Source organism: Schistocerca piceifrons, chromosome X, assembly GCF_021461385.2.
Source record: "Schistocerca piceifrons isolate TAMUIC-IGC-003096 chromosome X, iqSchPice1.1, whole genome shotgun sequence".
Classification (NCBI taxonomy): Eukaryota; Metazoa; Arthropoda; class Insecta; order Orthoptera; family Acrididae; genus Schistocerca; species Schistocerca piceifrons.
Genome location: NC_060149.1, coordinates 165,913,816 through 165,929,546, shown reverse-complemented (window position 1 = coordinate 165,929,546; position 15,731 = coordinate 165,913,816). Strand labels below are relative to the sequence as shown.

Sequence of the window (15,731 nt, the reverse complement as noted above, 5' to 3'; positions counted from 1 at the left end):
CTTTGTCTCTCACCAAAATTCCCATTTTGTGATTTGTTTGTGTGTGTTGTGATGTTACATGCCAATATTCTTAATTACTTTACACTCCAGCATATTTTCTAGTGACATACTTCTCTATTAGAAAGGATGGTTTAAGATCTTGTGAAGATGATAGTATGCATTCTTTTTCAGTTCTTCTGTTTCCTTCTCATAATATTGGTTGCGGAAATTGCTGCTGGAGCATGGGCTTATAGCAATAGTGACCGCTTAAAGGAACTAGTCAGTCAGAGTGTTACTGCAACCGTACAAGCTGATTATGGAACATCAGGAGCTGATTCACGTACAGCTACATTTGATGCTATACAGTCTGGAGTAAGTTCTTTAAAGTAGTTTCTTTTTTACATTGTGTTCCAACAATTTTTTGCCTGTTTTCTGCAAAAGTGTGTGTGTGTGTGTGTGTGTGTGTGTGTGTGTGTGTGTGTGTGTGTGTGTGTGTGTGTGCGCAGGTAATTACATACGCACATTTCTTCGTTCAGATTGTATTTCTGTATTTTAGGATCACTTGGGACAAAGTGAGCAGACTTCACTCAAATCAAATCAAAATTTCTAGTAATCAGTTTCAAAACTGAAAATATGATAGCTGTCTGTGTGGATCGAATTTCTCGATTTGCTGCACATGTTGGTACATTGTCAATGAAATTAGCAATTTTTCATAAAGGTTCTGTCATTAATTTATCAATGTTTTGATTTGGTTCAGGAAGTAATTGTCAGCTATTTACTTACTGCTGTCTTTGTGAAAAAAGTATAATACCCATTTCAGAACATAGTGTTAATAGATTCCAAACTGGGGAATATACGTACTTTCTTTCCTTTGGAGCTCTTACATATGCATTTTCAAAACTTTGAAGGTGTTCACATTTCTCAGTTCAGTGAAAAACAAATTTGAATATATACGTTCAAATTTTTTTAAACTGTGTATTTGACATCTGTTTCATAGGACAGGCAGGATATTTATAGATTGGAGCCTAATGTATATATGCTACACCTGTGAATTTTTCATACTTCAAATAATGATTGTGATATTTCTGTCCACAGTTGAAATGCTGCGGGGCATCTGGTCCAGGTGATTGGGCTAATAGTAAATTCAATATGCGTGACAAAAATATAGTGGAAGTGACAATTAAGAAGGCTGTAAATGTTTACAACATTCCTGCTAGCTGCTGCATTGATGGAATTACTAAAAAGGAATGTGAAGAAGGGCGCACAGTGATATTAACTGCTGCTATAAACAGACAAATTTATTCTGAGGTAATATACAATGTACATCAAAGAAAAATCACCACGTAGCTTCTGCGTAGTATTGAACGTATTTTTGTATGATTCATATTGAACGTTTTTGCCTTCAGAGCAATTTTACTTTGCTGGTACAGTTGTACATATACAGTAACAAGTAATGAAAAGAGTCAAAGTAACCATTGACAATACAGTAATACATTGAGCATTACACACACACACACACACACACACACACACACTGATTAGCAGCTATCCTTCTCACAATATTGCTTTCCATTGTGTGTCTATATATATTTTGACCTGGGTAAGGCATTGAGTGGGTGGAGCATGTTTGAACAAAAAGAAAGATAAGGAACGGATAAAGAGAAGTAACAGTAAGGGTTATGGAACGGAGGAGCAACAAGAGAACAGAATGAGGATCTGGCACCAGCGAAATGGTCCTGGTTGCAGGTAGGAGAAATTGAATGTGTGGTATACATTGAGGGGACGATGAGTGGAGGGAGTGGAGTTGAAGGTGGGTATGGGATAGAAGCTAGCAGAGCTTGAGGCTAGTGAGATTAAGGGTTCAAAGAATCTGTTGTAGAGACAGATCACATGTATGCAGCTTACAGAAGTTGATGTAGAGGGATAGGATTGACCCAGAGAGTATGGATTGTGCAGCAGCCATTTAAGCAGGACATATTTTGCTCAGTGGCATGCACTGATGGAGGCTCGTCATTTGGTTGGATACCTGTTTTTTCCAAATAACACTGTAGGAGTTGACCTTGCTTCTTATAGGCTAATGGTAGGTTGTGCCTGTCATGATACTAAGGGCCAAGTGTGTAAAGCAAATCTTTAGAGTAACACAGAAAATGACCTCGGATCAAGCTTAACTCAGATCAAGCTTAACTCAGAAATCTGCATTGTATAAATGTTAATCCCAGATTATATTGTGGTTAAGGGACTTACCAGCTATGTACGTAATCAATGTAGATTATAATTTCTCCCAATAATTTATGGAAGCATCTCACAATTTCCTTGATTACTTTTGAGGCATTTTATACACCCTCAGCAGCAAAGTACGAAAGGAAAATGCGAAATATTTGCCATGGACAATTACAGATGCACTAAGGATGCATCTGCCTTTTCATCAACTTTGACGGAAGCACCACTCTGTCCAACATAACAGACAGAGTGCATGTTGGCACTAAGGATGCATCTACCTTTTTCATCAACTGATGGACTGCAACGACACCCTGATCAGGGAGGTATGTTTGGATTTCTGCATCGGTCGGACCAGCTAGCAGCCTCAATTGCTGGCCCTGTGAAATCCTACTCACATTTACGCAGTGGTACTTTGCGCCTGGAGACAACTTCTGATTCTCGAACACAACTGCTTGCTGCTTCGCTCCTCCATGGCTATCCTGTTCATGTTGAGGCCTATCAAATGCTGAATTCTTCCTGTGGTGTTATTTATATTAGGCTGCTAGATGGTCTGGCCGATGCAGAAATCCAAACATACTTCTCTGATCAGGGTGTTGTTGCAGTCCATCAGTTGATGAAAAAGGTAGAGGCATCCTTAGTGCCCACATGCACTCTGTTTCTTATGTCGGACAGAGTGGTGCTTCCGTCAAAGATCAAAGCATGCTATGAAGTTATCACAGTCAGACCATACATTCTGAACTCTATGTGCTGCTACACTTGAATGTCCTGTCGACAGCCACCAAAATGTGTAACCTGTGGTAGGGATGATCATGTGGGCTATTGTCCGCCTCCTCCTCCCTGCTGTATCAATTGCAATGGTGATCGTGCTGCCTCCTCCCAAGATTTTCCATGTAGCTTGATGAGTGGGCTGTCCCGGAGATCCAGATGAAGGAAAAAGTGCCTTCCTTAACTGGTTGCTCACAAATTGTTTGCTAGCTGGAAACCTGGTGTTCTACCATCCGGCACTAACAGCACTATTCTTGCTACGTCTAATTCCATGAAGGACATGGCCATGCAGACATGCAACATCAAATTCACCACTGCAGTTGTAAAATGACCGTGTCATCGTAGTGCCGCTGTCTCTTACTCTACCTGTGCAACGGGCCATCAAACATTTGCCTCACAGGGCAGTCGCTTGCTACATAACCAGCATGCTGGAAAGGGCAGAAGGAATACTCCCGTGAAGACTTCTTACATCCCTCCAGCCAACAAACATCTGAGTGTTCCTTTGGCAACCAGAAAGCCTCCAAGAAATAAAACAAAGGCAAATGATCTTTTCCTTCGCTGAGTCGGAGCTCCTCTTCAACGGTGTCTCCATATGATATACCCTCAACCTAGCCGACCTCCGTGTTACCAGTGCATGCAGCGAACCCTTTTTCTGCCTTGGACTCTGCAGACTCACAGAAGGAGAATGCTGAAGCCTCTGTAGATCTTGTGGAGCAGGATCCTCCAGCCTCTGCGCCCTGTAATAGTGAGTCTTCGAAAACTGGCTCTCGGCAGCCGCCGAGGTGACACCCCTTCATTTTTCCCATCCTCCACTTTCCTTGTCATGATTGTCCTCCAATGGAACATTCGTGGCCTTCAATCCAACAAAGAGGACTCACAACTGCTCTTGGAAGCACAGCATCTGCTTGCGTCCTCGTGACCCCTTTGGGCTCTCCCATTTCTTCCTGGTCCACTTTTACCTCCACACCTCCCCCCCTGCGAATGGCATTCCATCTCATGGGGAGTGACGCTGTTCATCCGGGAAAGTGATAACACTTTCTGCAGGTTAATGCTCAAGCACTTACAGTGCCAGCTGTTACTGATTTGTTTGACTGTTGGGCTGCTAAGTGCTATACCACCTACTGCACTCCCCTGACTTAAGCCCTCGTGAGTACAACTCTATTTCTAAACTGAAGGAATCACTTCACGGCATTCGCTTCAGAACTGCTACAAATTCATCGGGCAATAGATCGTGCCCCTTGAACTGTCAACACAACTGGCACTGCTAAGAGCATCCTACAACATCCATATCGCTGGCAACAGGTTATGCACAGTGCTGGTGACTACTTTGAAAGTGAAACATGTTTCTATTTTGTACGAGCGGTAAATAAATAGTTGTCATTATTGAAGTTCCAACCTTCGTATTAATGTAGAGGGTGGAGGTCAGCATCTGGGAAGGATGTTGTAGGACCAGGTGGAATAGATGGGAGAAATGAGAAGTGTGTCATGGTACCAGAGTCCAAATTGTGAAGATATTGTCAACGAACCTGAGACCAGAGAAGGGATTGGATGGCATGAAAAGATACATCTAGTTGCCCCATAAATAGTTTGCCATATAAGGGTGCCATTTCAGTGCCCAAGGCCATGTAGAGGATTGATTCACACAGCTTCATCTCTTGGGAGTGGGGATATAGGAAGGAGACAGTGGTTTTTCAGTTAGCAGGTCATTGGGAGCGGTAGTGTTAGTAGTGTGAACATTGGCCAGTAGGATGCTGTTGTAGACATGTCGGAAGATGTGTGGTAAACAATAAAGATGAGTGAGCAGCAATCTCATGTGAGGTAGCAACAGTGAATCATCAGTACAGTGGTGGAGCCTTCATCTGCAGGTGAACAGGTGAAGTGAATGTCAAGTGGGTCTAGGGTCTAGTCCACAGATCTGACTCCACTTCAGTGCTTTGCATGTCCAGTTTGCTTCAACAATCAGCCTGTCATTTGGTCTAACAAGGTTGACTGGACCATATTCCAGGTCTTCATCTGCATCTACATGGATATTCTACAAATCCCACCCAAGTGCCTGGCAGAGGGTTCATTGAACAACCTTCACAATAATTCTATCATTTCACTTGTGAACAGCATGCGGAACAAACGAACACCCATATCTTTCCATGTGAACTCTGATCTGCCTTATTTTATTATGATGATTGCTTCTCCCTGTGTAGACCAACATTAACAAAATGTTCTCACATTTGGAGGAGAAACCTGGTGATTGAAATTTCGTGCAAACATTCTGCCACAGCGAAAAACGCCTTTGTTTTAATGCTGTACATCCTAAATCGTGTATAAAGTCGGTGACACTCTGTCACCTATTTCGCGATAATACAAAACATGCTGCCCCCCCCCCCCCCCCCCCCCCCCCGTCAGTGTACTCCGTTAATCCTATCTAGTAATGACCCCAGACTGCGCGCCAAAAGAGGACAGACAAGTGTAGTGTAGGCAGTCTCTTTAGTAGATCTGTTACATTTTCCAAGTGTTCCGGCAATAAAATGATCTTTGGTTTGCCTTCCCCACAACATTTTTTGCATGTTATTTCCAATTTAAGTTGATGGTGATTGTAATTCCAAGATACTTAGGTTAATTTAAGGCCTTTAGATTAGACATGATTTATTGTGTAATTGAAGTTTAACGGATTGCATTTAGCACTCACATGGATGACCTCATGCTTTTCATTATTTATTGTTGATTGCCAATTTTTGCACCATTCAGATATCTTTCCTGAATCTTAGTGTGAATATTTTTGCTCTTCTGATAAGTTTACTAGACAATAGATGATAGCATGAACTGCAAACTACCTAAGACGGTTACTCAGATTGTGTCGTAAATTCTTCCTATAGATAAGGAACAGGAGAGGGCCTATAACACTACCTTGGAGAACGCCAGAAATCACTTCCATTTTGCTCTGTCACTTTCCATGAGTTATTACGAACTGTGACCCCTCTGACAGGAAAGTGTGAATCCAGTGACATAACTGAGACGATATTCCACAAGCACTCAATTTCACTGCAAGCTGCATGTGTGGTACGGTGTCAAAAGCTTTTCGGAAATCTAAAAATCCGGAATCAATTTGAAATCCCTTGTCAGTACTACTCAACACTTCATGTGAGTAAAGAGGTAGTTGTCTTTAACAAGAACAGTGTTTTCTAAACCGTATTGACTGTGTTTCAATAGGCCATACTCTTCGAGGTAATTCATAATGTACAAACACAATATATGTTCCAAAATCCTGCTGCATATTGACAGTGATATGGGCCTGTAATTTAGTGGATTATTCCTACTACCTTTCTTGAATATTGGTGCAACCTGTGTAACTTTCCTATATTTGGCTACAGTTCTCTTGTTGAGTGAGCAGTTGTATGTGATTGTTAAGTATGGAGCTATTGTATCAACATACTCTGAAAGGAACCCAACTGGTATACTGTCTGGGCCTGAATGCTTGCTTTTATTAAGTGATTTAAGTTGCTTCACTACTTAGAGGGTATCTACTTCTAAGTTATGTTGGCAGTTGTTCTTGGTTCGAATTCTGGAATATCTGCTTAATCTTCGTTGGTGAAGGAATTTTGAGAGGCTATGTTTAGTAAATTTGCTTTCTCAACACTGTCGTCGATAGTATTCCTATTGCCATTGTGCAGAGAAGGCATTGACTGTGTCTTGCCGCTAGCATACTTTACATACGACCAGTATATCTGTGGATTTTCTGCCAGGTTTCAACATAGTTTTGCTGTGGAAACCTTTATAAGCTTCTCACATTGATGTCCGCGCTAAATTTCAAGCTTCTGTAAAAGGTCGCCAGTCTTGGAGACTTTGTGTTCATTTAAATTGGGCATACTTTTTCCATTGTATCTGCAACAGAGTTCTGACCCATTTTGTGTACCAAGGGGGGTCAACTCTATTGTTTGCTAGTCTGTCTGGTATAAATCTCTCAATTGCTGTCAACACTGTTTCTTTGAATTAAAACCAAATCTGATCTTCACTTATTTTGTTAATTTGAAAGGAGTGCAGATTGTCTCTCAGGAATGCATCAAGTGAATTTTTTTATCTGCTGTATTTAATAGGTATATTTTTCATTTATTTTTGGAGGATTTTGGGAGTTACAATATTCAGTCTTGCTATGACAACCCTTTCTTCACTAATCCCTGTATCCATTTTGATGCTCATTATTAAGTTAGGATTATTTGTTGCTAAGAGATCAAATGTGTTTTCACAACCATTTACTATTTGCGCGGGATCTTAAACTAATTGCTCTAAATAATTTTCAGAGAATGTATTTAGCACTATTCTGGATTATGTCTTAGGTGTACCCTGTGTTTAAAAATGTATTTTCGTGAACATATCGAGGGTAAATTAAAATCACCACCAACTATAATTGTATGAATCATGTACGTACTTGAAATTAAACTCAAGTTTTCTTTGAACCTTAGAGCAATTATATCACCTGAGTTGGGAGATCAGTAAAAATGTCCAATTATTATTTTATTCCGGTTGCCAAAAATGATCTCTGCCCATGCTAACTCACAGAAACTGTCTACTTCAATTTCGCTACAAAATAACCTACGCCTAACAGCAATGAACATGCCACTGCAACTATGTTTAGCCTATCCTTTTGGAACGCTGTTAGGTTCTTTGCAAAAATTTCAGCAGAACTTCTCTGTCTTTAAGCAGCTTTTAGTGCCTATAATAATTTGAGTATCTGTGCTTTCTGTTAGTGCTTGGAGCTCTGGTACTTTGCCAACACAGCAACAACAATTTAAAAATGTTATACCAATGGTTCTGTATCTGTTTTTCCTATGTTTGACCTGTACCCTTTGTGACTGAAGCCCTTCTTGTATTTCCCAGAGCCCCTCTAACCTAAAAACTGCCCAGTCCATGCCACAGGGCCCCTGCTACCCATGTAGCTGCCTCCTGCTTGTAGTGGACTCCTGATCCATTCAGCAGAACCTGAAACCCAACTACCCTATGGCACAACTCGAGGATCCTTTTCAAAACTGAACTTGGGACCTCTTTGTTAATAGCCCACAACACTAACCACAAGATGATATAGGTTATTTGTAGGGTCTGTTTTAAGATTGTGGATCAGTGCTCTTTCTGCTGTTGCTGGGTTTGTGTGTTTTGGAATAAAACTAGGAAAGGAAAGCGAGGTTGTGCCAGAGGAAAGGAAATCGTGGGAAGTAATCGGGCAGTGGTTGGACTGGGAATGGAGGAGTGCCACAGTTACATGAAGGCATAGTTTGAGAGAGGTTTTGTTCATTGTTTGTTTTTGGTTGGTTTTTAGTGGGAGAAAAGTGTTTTTACTGTAGGGAATTGGCGAAGTAGAGTAGATCCTTCTCAAGTACTGCATGATTGAATTTGGGCATAGGACTGAAGGTGATGGCTTTGTAATGGACTGATGCTTTACAAGTTAAGGTACTTAGTGGTTATGTTAGCAGTCATGGTGCAGGTTTGTTTGGGTTCTGCATCTTGCAAGATGTTGACGGGTGAGTTTGAGGGAATGTGGCAAGACAGTCTGGGCCTTATAAGAGACTGATGTGAAGGTGAGGGAGTGCCTGTGAGAGTAGCATTGTCTTGTTGAATAGTGGTTTTCATCAGAGAGCAGAAGAACTAGGAAGACAATAGATTTGATGACTTCTTGAGGTGGTGTTTGAAATGCTCTTTCAGTTGTTGAACAGCCAGCAGGGACTTCTATTTGGGAGATGGAATGTAGGAAATTGGTACTGCATAGTAGGAGTAATTCAGGTAGGTAACGGAGGTAGTTCAGGGGTTCTGTACCATAGAAATTTCTCGAGTTCCTAAAGGATAGGGATTGACAGAAACTGAAGACTTGGAACACTTTGAGAGGGGGTGTTGCATTTGGCAATAACACTTTTTGTAGTTAAGCCATTGGAAATTATTCCATGGGCTGCTTAGATATGTCAGAGAATACAAGGCCTGCCAACAGCTGTGTGGCATCACGTGTAGTGACCCACATAAACTACTGCATAGCAAGGCATGCTGACACTTGTTACTCAGTCCCAAAATATTGCCAGTGAATCACACCTAATCTCTGTGATTTTGTTCTTCATTAAACAGTGAAAAATTATACTTACTGATCCACCTTCTATTTGAACTTCGGGTTGTTAAAAAAAACTTCAGTAGTGGGTTAGGTTACATGCATGCAGTTTTGTTTTTTATGAAAAATACTGATAATACTCCACTGGTATTAGGTTCTAGCCATGTAATCTGAGAGGGGAAGAAAATATTAGCACTGAAAGATATACTGTTTTCTTATACAGCTAATTTATCTGTGAATCAGGATGCATCAATTACTTAAAACTGGCACCATAAGTGTGGCAGTTATTCATAAAAACTCTGATGGTAAGTTGACATGGATTTTGCGTCTTGAAATAAGAGAAATTGTACTTTATTTTGAGTATCTCTAAGTGTGAGTATATGGTGTGCAGTAAGCAATGCTTATTAAGTATTTAAAAGGGAAATTTGTCAGAAAGTGCACAAAAGGTTCAGATTTTTGTTTCTTAGCATTCAAGAGTGCTTCGTTTTGATTTTACACTAATCACCGAGTGCATTCCCCCCCCCAGGGGACTAGTAACTAGTTTGTGAGTATGTGCTTGGCACACACAGGGCTCCTGCCTTTTGCGATACCCTTGTTCTGTTCCAATTATTTTATTCTAATTAGGGTATAACAATTGCTTTGTTAACCATGTGTGGCAATTGGACTGTTAAATTACATTAGACAGTCACATGCTGTAGATGATCAGCTGTGTAATGGCTGATCACTCTTTCTGTCTGAGTGTTTGCAATGTGCCACATGATTTAGTTCAAATGATAATAAACAGATGTTAACAGCAAATGATCACAGAGGAAACAAAGTAATTTTAACATTAACTGCCTTAGAGGTGATGATTGTACAGGATGTTAATTAAACATTTAGCCCTTAAATTCACAGGAATGCCTAATATTAATGCATCTGTATTCACACAAAGGTAATTATTTTAAATACCACAGCACATTTCATCAAAATTAACATAATTAACTTTTAATGAATAATCTGATAAGCATTGAAGATGTGTATCTACTGTGATGCTAAAATATTTAATGTTAATATTTTAAAAATATTTCAGATACGGTATGAAAAAGTTTGTCACTTAGCAATATGTAATGAAAAATTACGTAATTTATTTCTGACTTTAATTAACAAGAGCTCAGACATCATCACATGACACTGGTTTCAATTTGCGAAGTACACATGCCAACACACTTCTCCGAAGAAAAGGAGTAGAAGTTTCACTTTACGTTGTGGTCCCTTCTTCTAGACAGCTACAGTGACACACAGCATCCATTACAAAATTTGGCTGGTTTATGATTTCTATATGAAATCTCAGTGAAAGTCAGGAAAAGATTTTGTATTCAAATAAATACCAGCTTTTATCTCTATAAAAATCTTTGGTTTAAACCACTGGAGCTATAAGGATGCTAATTTTTAAATACATAAACAAACATACGAGATAAGCATTTGATTTATAAATAACCAGTATGTTATTGCTGAACTTGCAGTTCCAGTTACGTTGTAGCTCTTACACCTTTTGCTAATATGGCTTCCCTACTCAAAGTCCACTTTACGGTGTAGCACAGGTAAAATAAGACTGTTGCATGTTGCAACACAGACCAAATAGGATTGTTGCGTTTCATGTGATGATGAGCTATAACCAAGCCTCTTTAACAGTTGCTACTGAAATATGAAATGGCTGCTTACTATCCCATTATTCATGACACAACTGGCTTTTTACTCCACAATAAGTTAGAGCAAACCTCTTAGTCCGTAACATACAATTTAGCTGCACTTTTTTACAAAATAGCATCATTCAGCAGTCATTCAAGGCTAATTTTACCAGTGCTCAATTTTTAGCTCGCAAACACCATACACGTGCACTGTGCTCACAGTACTACTGACTACTTAGGCAATTTTTGTTCGACAACTCTCTTCTCAAAAAGGGTGACATACCAATGCTCAGATTAATATGCAGGAATTCCTTTAACAATTATTACTTATTTCTAAAACCGTGACTGTTTATAATAAACAATACATAATTTTACAGTCATTTTAACACACTAATTGTTTTAACAAAATAAACAGAACATAATATATTTATTTCATAATTAATTTATTAAATGTGTTCTTAGGTTGTTTGCCATTTCCACCACTAGGTGGCAGCATGTTAATGGCGATTCATAACCCACCCGTTTTTACAACCAGATTGCGTCATCGCAACTGCAAGATGCCATGAGCATCTACATTAGGTGTGGCTCATACAGTGCCTGTTTGTGACAGCAGACTGCTACATGATTGAAATTTAGTAATTCTGCTAATAAAGATATTGTAGATATTGTTTATGTTGTAATGATACTTGTATCATTACACCTTGCAATACTCCTTCCTTTTCTGTGCTGCATGTCTGTCGTCCTACTACTCTTTCCCGTCCCATGGGGACCAGGTCTTATGTAAAATCGGTTAACCAAAACATGAGAGTATCATTTTTGTCACTCTCTCCTTTCTTGTTCTGACTTCTGCTGTTTTTCCTCTGCTTCACCATTTGAGGCCTCCCTTTTTGTCTGTCTTCCTCCCTGTGTGTGCTTGAAGGCCGGCATGTGTTTGACATGTAAAGGGTCACTGTGTAATGCTCCCAGCACCCTAGTTGACAGCAAGGGTTTGCATGTACATCTGGTAAAGGCCAGGCCTAGGGAGGGGTGATTACCTGATCTGTTACCTTCCCACTCCAGTTGTCAATTGGTCCCTCTGTCTGGAGTTCGGGAAGTGTGACCTGAGGTGTGAACAATCACTTAACGCAGGTGTACTCCCCTCTGTGGAAGGCACTTGGAAGGAAGGACTGCACCATTGGAGACACTGGCAATCACACGAGATTCACCGGCGATGAGTATACAATCTCCATCTAATAAACAGAAATCGAATGAGGCCAAGGACATGAAAATTTTCCAATTGCACTCCGCTGCTTTTTGGTGTCATGCACAGGAGGTAATAACTTTTTATCAGTGAAAAAATGTGTCATTCAGAAAGGTGTGGACACAATTACAGTCCCACTAAAGTCCTGGACTCGCTTATGCAGTGGAGCTTAGCTTCTAGAGACAGACAGTGCTTTCAAGCCCAAAAATTGTTTAAAGCTATGCTCCTCCATGGATACCCTGTTTGAGTAGAGCTCATCAAACACTGAATTCTTCATGTGGTGTTATATATGCTCAGCTGCTTGATGATACAACTGAGGGAGATATACAACATTATCTCTCTGATCAGGACGTAACTGCAATCTATTGGGTTATGAAGAGGGTTGATGCAGAATTCACACCTTTTTCTGAACAATTGATAGTAAGTCTCTCCATTGAAGATAAAGGCGGGCTATAATGTTTCAGTGTTAGATCCTATGTACTGAACCCAATGTGTTGCTACCAACATCAGCATTGTAATCATACAAGTCCCCAAAAAACACAGCCAAGTTGTAACCTGTATCAGGGATGTTCATGTGGGAGATTGCCCACCTCATTATCCCCCTCCTTCAACTATAGTGGCAACCATACCACTTCACTTCATTATGTGAATGCCGTGTGTACTTCGATGAGTGAGCTGTTCAGGGGATCGGGTTCTAGGAAAAGGTGCCCCCTCAGAATTGCTTGCAAAATGTTAGCGAGCCGAAAGCCTTGCAAACCACTATCCGGCAGTTACAGTACCATTCTTGCTATGTCTCAGCCCATGAAAATTATGGCCATGCAGACTTGTGACCTCTAGTTCAGTGCTACAGTTCTGAAATCACCTAGTGCTAAAGTGAGGTCCTCACCTGCGCCTGCTACAGTGCTCAACCCACCAAAAAACCTTCGCCCACAATAGTGAAGTCACGTGTGACACAACCAGAAGAATGGAAATTTAAAAAAGAATACTCTCGAAACGACTTTCTGCACGTGTCAAGTTAGGCAAATGTCTGGGTTCACATGTGACAAACGCAGAGGTAGTAGGATGTCAAACAAAGACAAAAGTTCTTCCCCGTCTCCAACTTGGAGACCCTCTACAACAGTGACACAATGCAGCGCCTCGGTCCAGTCGACCTCCATTTCGCCAGTGGGAAGTACCAACCAATTTTTCACCCTGGAATCAGCTGAACAACCCAGGGAGGCTGTTGGTACCTCGGAAGAAATAATGGAACAGGATCCTTCTGTTTCAGAACCCTGTAGCAGTACACAGCCAAAATCCGGTACTCAGCTGCCAACTAAGTAATTGCCCCTTATAAGAGAAATATCTCCTATCATCTAATATGGCTGTTCTCAAATGGAGCAGTTATGGCATCAGATCACACAGGGCAGACTTGCAGCTGCAATTGCAGTGCCCATTTATTTTATGCCTCCAAGATGCGAAGTTATGCCCTTAAGACCACTTTGACCTCCTACACTTCACTCCAGTACGTTTCGAGCTTCCTTCCGAGAAAGGAACTCCAGCTCACAGGAGAGTCATGAAGCTCATTAAGAATGATATCCGTAGCCAAATCATTTCATTGAACACGTCACTACACGCTGTTGCTTGCAGTATGTCTCTTCCCAGTTATCTCTTCTCTTTGTAATACCTACACCTGCCATCCTCTGATCTCACCAGGGCAGACATACTGCAGCATATTGCTGAACTTCCTCAACCCTTTCTGCTACTTGGCGACTTCAACACCCACCATCCCATTTGGGGCTCTCTCAGAACCTGCCCGAGAGGCTCTCTCCCGGCAGATATTCTCAACCAGGTTACTGTCATTTCATTTGGCACTGATGGACCCACATTTCTTTCAGATTCCACAAACACTTCTTCGCATCTGAATCTCTGCTTCTGTTCTACAGTTTACCCGCCATCTAGTGTGGTCCATCCTTTTGGACACATACGCGAGAGGTCATTTCCCATGCATAATTTGTCTTCTAACTTGTGTCCCATTTGTGCCCAAGACCACCTGGCAGCTATCTAAAGCTGACTGGAGGCTCTTCCATTCACTGGCAACTTCAACGAACAACATGTCCATAGTAGTGAAGATCAGGTAGAGTACCTTACGAATGTTATCCTTACTGCTGCAGTGTTCCAACCCCCAAACATATTCCCTACTGCAACATGTCATAGTCCCGTGGTGGACTGAGGAATGCCATGATACAGTTCGTGCGCAATGTGCTCTCTGTGTCATTGAACACCATCCCACAAAGGAGATCTATATTTGTTATAAACAGTTTTTCACAAAGTGCCATCACATTATCAGAGGTAGCAAAAAACTAGTTGGATCTCTTTTATTAATGTGTTTCGCTGTTTTACTCCCTCATACATTGTTTGGGGTAACCTACGTCAGTTTTCTGCAAACAAGGTATATCTCCTGATCCCTGGCCTGACCGAAGTGAATGATGTCATTGTGGACCCTATCGATATTTCCAATACGTTGGTCGATACTTGGGGTGAAAAGCCCTGGAGCACTGCCCATTACCATCTCTCATTTGTATGTCGGAAATGAGCAGAGGAGGCTTGGTAGATACCTTTCCTCTCTCAGAATCATGAATGATACAACATTGTTTTTATTATAAGAGAGCTCAAATGTGCTTCCACCTCATCACGATCCTCCATTCTAGGACTGGACAATACTCATATTCAGGTGTTGTAGCACATATCTCTTGACGGAAAGCACTTTCTCCTTCGTATGTATAATCGCATCTGGTTGGGTGGCGCGTTTCCCAGTCGTTGGTCTGAAGTCAATGAAATCCCCACACTAAGCCCTAAGCCTGGTAAGGTCAAACATCTTCCATCCAGCTACCACCCAATTTCCCTCACCAGCAGTGTCTGTAAGATGATGGAATGCATGATCAATGGTCAGCTGGTATGGTGGCTTGAGTCTTGGAATTTGCTAACAAATGCACAATGTGAATTTCGTGAGCACCACTCTGCAGTTGATCATCTTGTCATTCTTTCATCTGATATTATGAACAATTTGTTGTGGAAATAACAGACTGTAGCTGCATTTTTTGATTTGGAGAAGGCTTTTGATACCTGTTGGAGTAAGTATCCTCCATGTAATGCACATGTGGGGCTTCCGAGGCCACTTGCCCCATTTTATTAGGAAGTTTTTAAAAGACTGGGTTTTCGGGGTATGTATGGGTTCAGCTTTCTTGAATACTTTTATTCAGGAGAGCGGGGTGCCACAGGGCTCTGTGCTGATCATAGACCTATTTGCCATAGCAATTAACCCTATCTTGGATTGTCTCCCACCAGGCATCTCGGGCTCTGTTTTTGTCAACGACTTTGTGATCTACTGCAGCCCTCAATGGACCTGTTTACTCAAGCGATGACTTCAGTGGTGTCTTGTCTCATGGACCATTTACAACAGCTTCCACTTTTCCATAGAAAAAGCTGTCTGAACTTCTGGCAAAATAAGGAGTTACTTCCACCATCCTTACGTCTCTGTTCTATTGCTCTTATGTTTGTCGAAACCACAAAATCTGTGGCTTCCCACTTGATAGGAAACTGTTGGTCTCCCACATATCTTATCCGGCAGCATGCTGTACCTGTGTTTTAAACCTCATTTCATGGGGGAACGGATCAAAAAATCCTCCTCTGTGTAGAGCTGTCCTTTGTCCAATCCAAAATGGACTATGGTTGTCTTGTTTACTCATCTGCATGACCATCTATTTTCTGCCTTCTCAACACAATCCACCATTGAGGCATACGT

The 15,731-nt window shown here is 41.1% G+C and overlaps 1 protein-coding gene across 1 annotated transcript in view; it reads left to right on the top strand.

Moving 5' to 3' along the window:
• Positions 1-15,731, top strand: part of LOC124721589 (CD82 antigen) — a 97,861-nt gene that overhangs the window by 71,667 nt on the left and 10,463 nt on the right. Inside the window, exons 3-4 of the mRNA XM_047246638.1 lie at positions 172-351; positions 1,075-1,287. Of these exons, the coding sequence (XP_047102594.1) occupies positions 172-351; positions 1,075-1,287 (393 nt within the window). The remainder of the gene's footprint in view (positions 1-171; positions 352-1,074; positions 1,288-15,731) is intronic.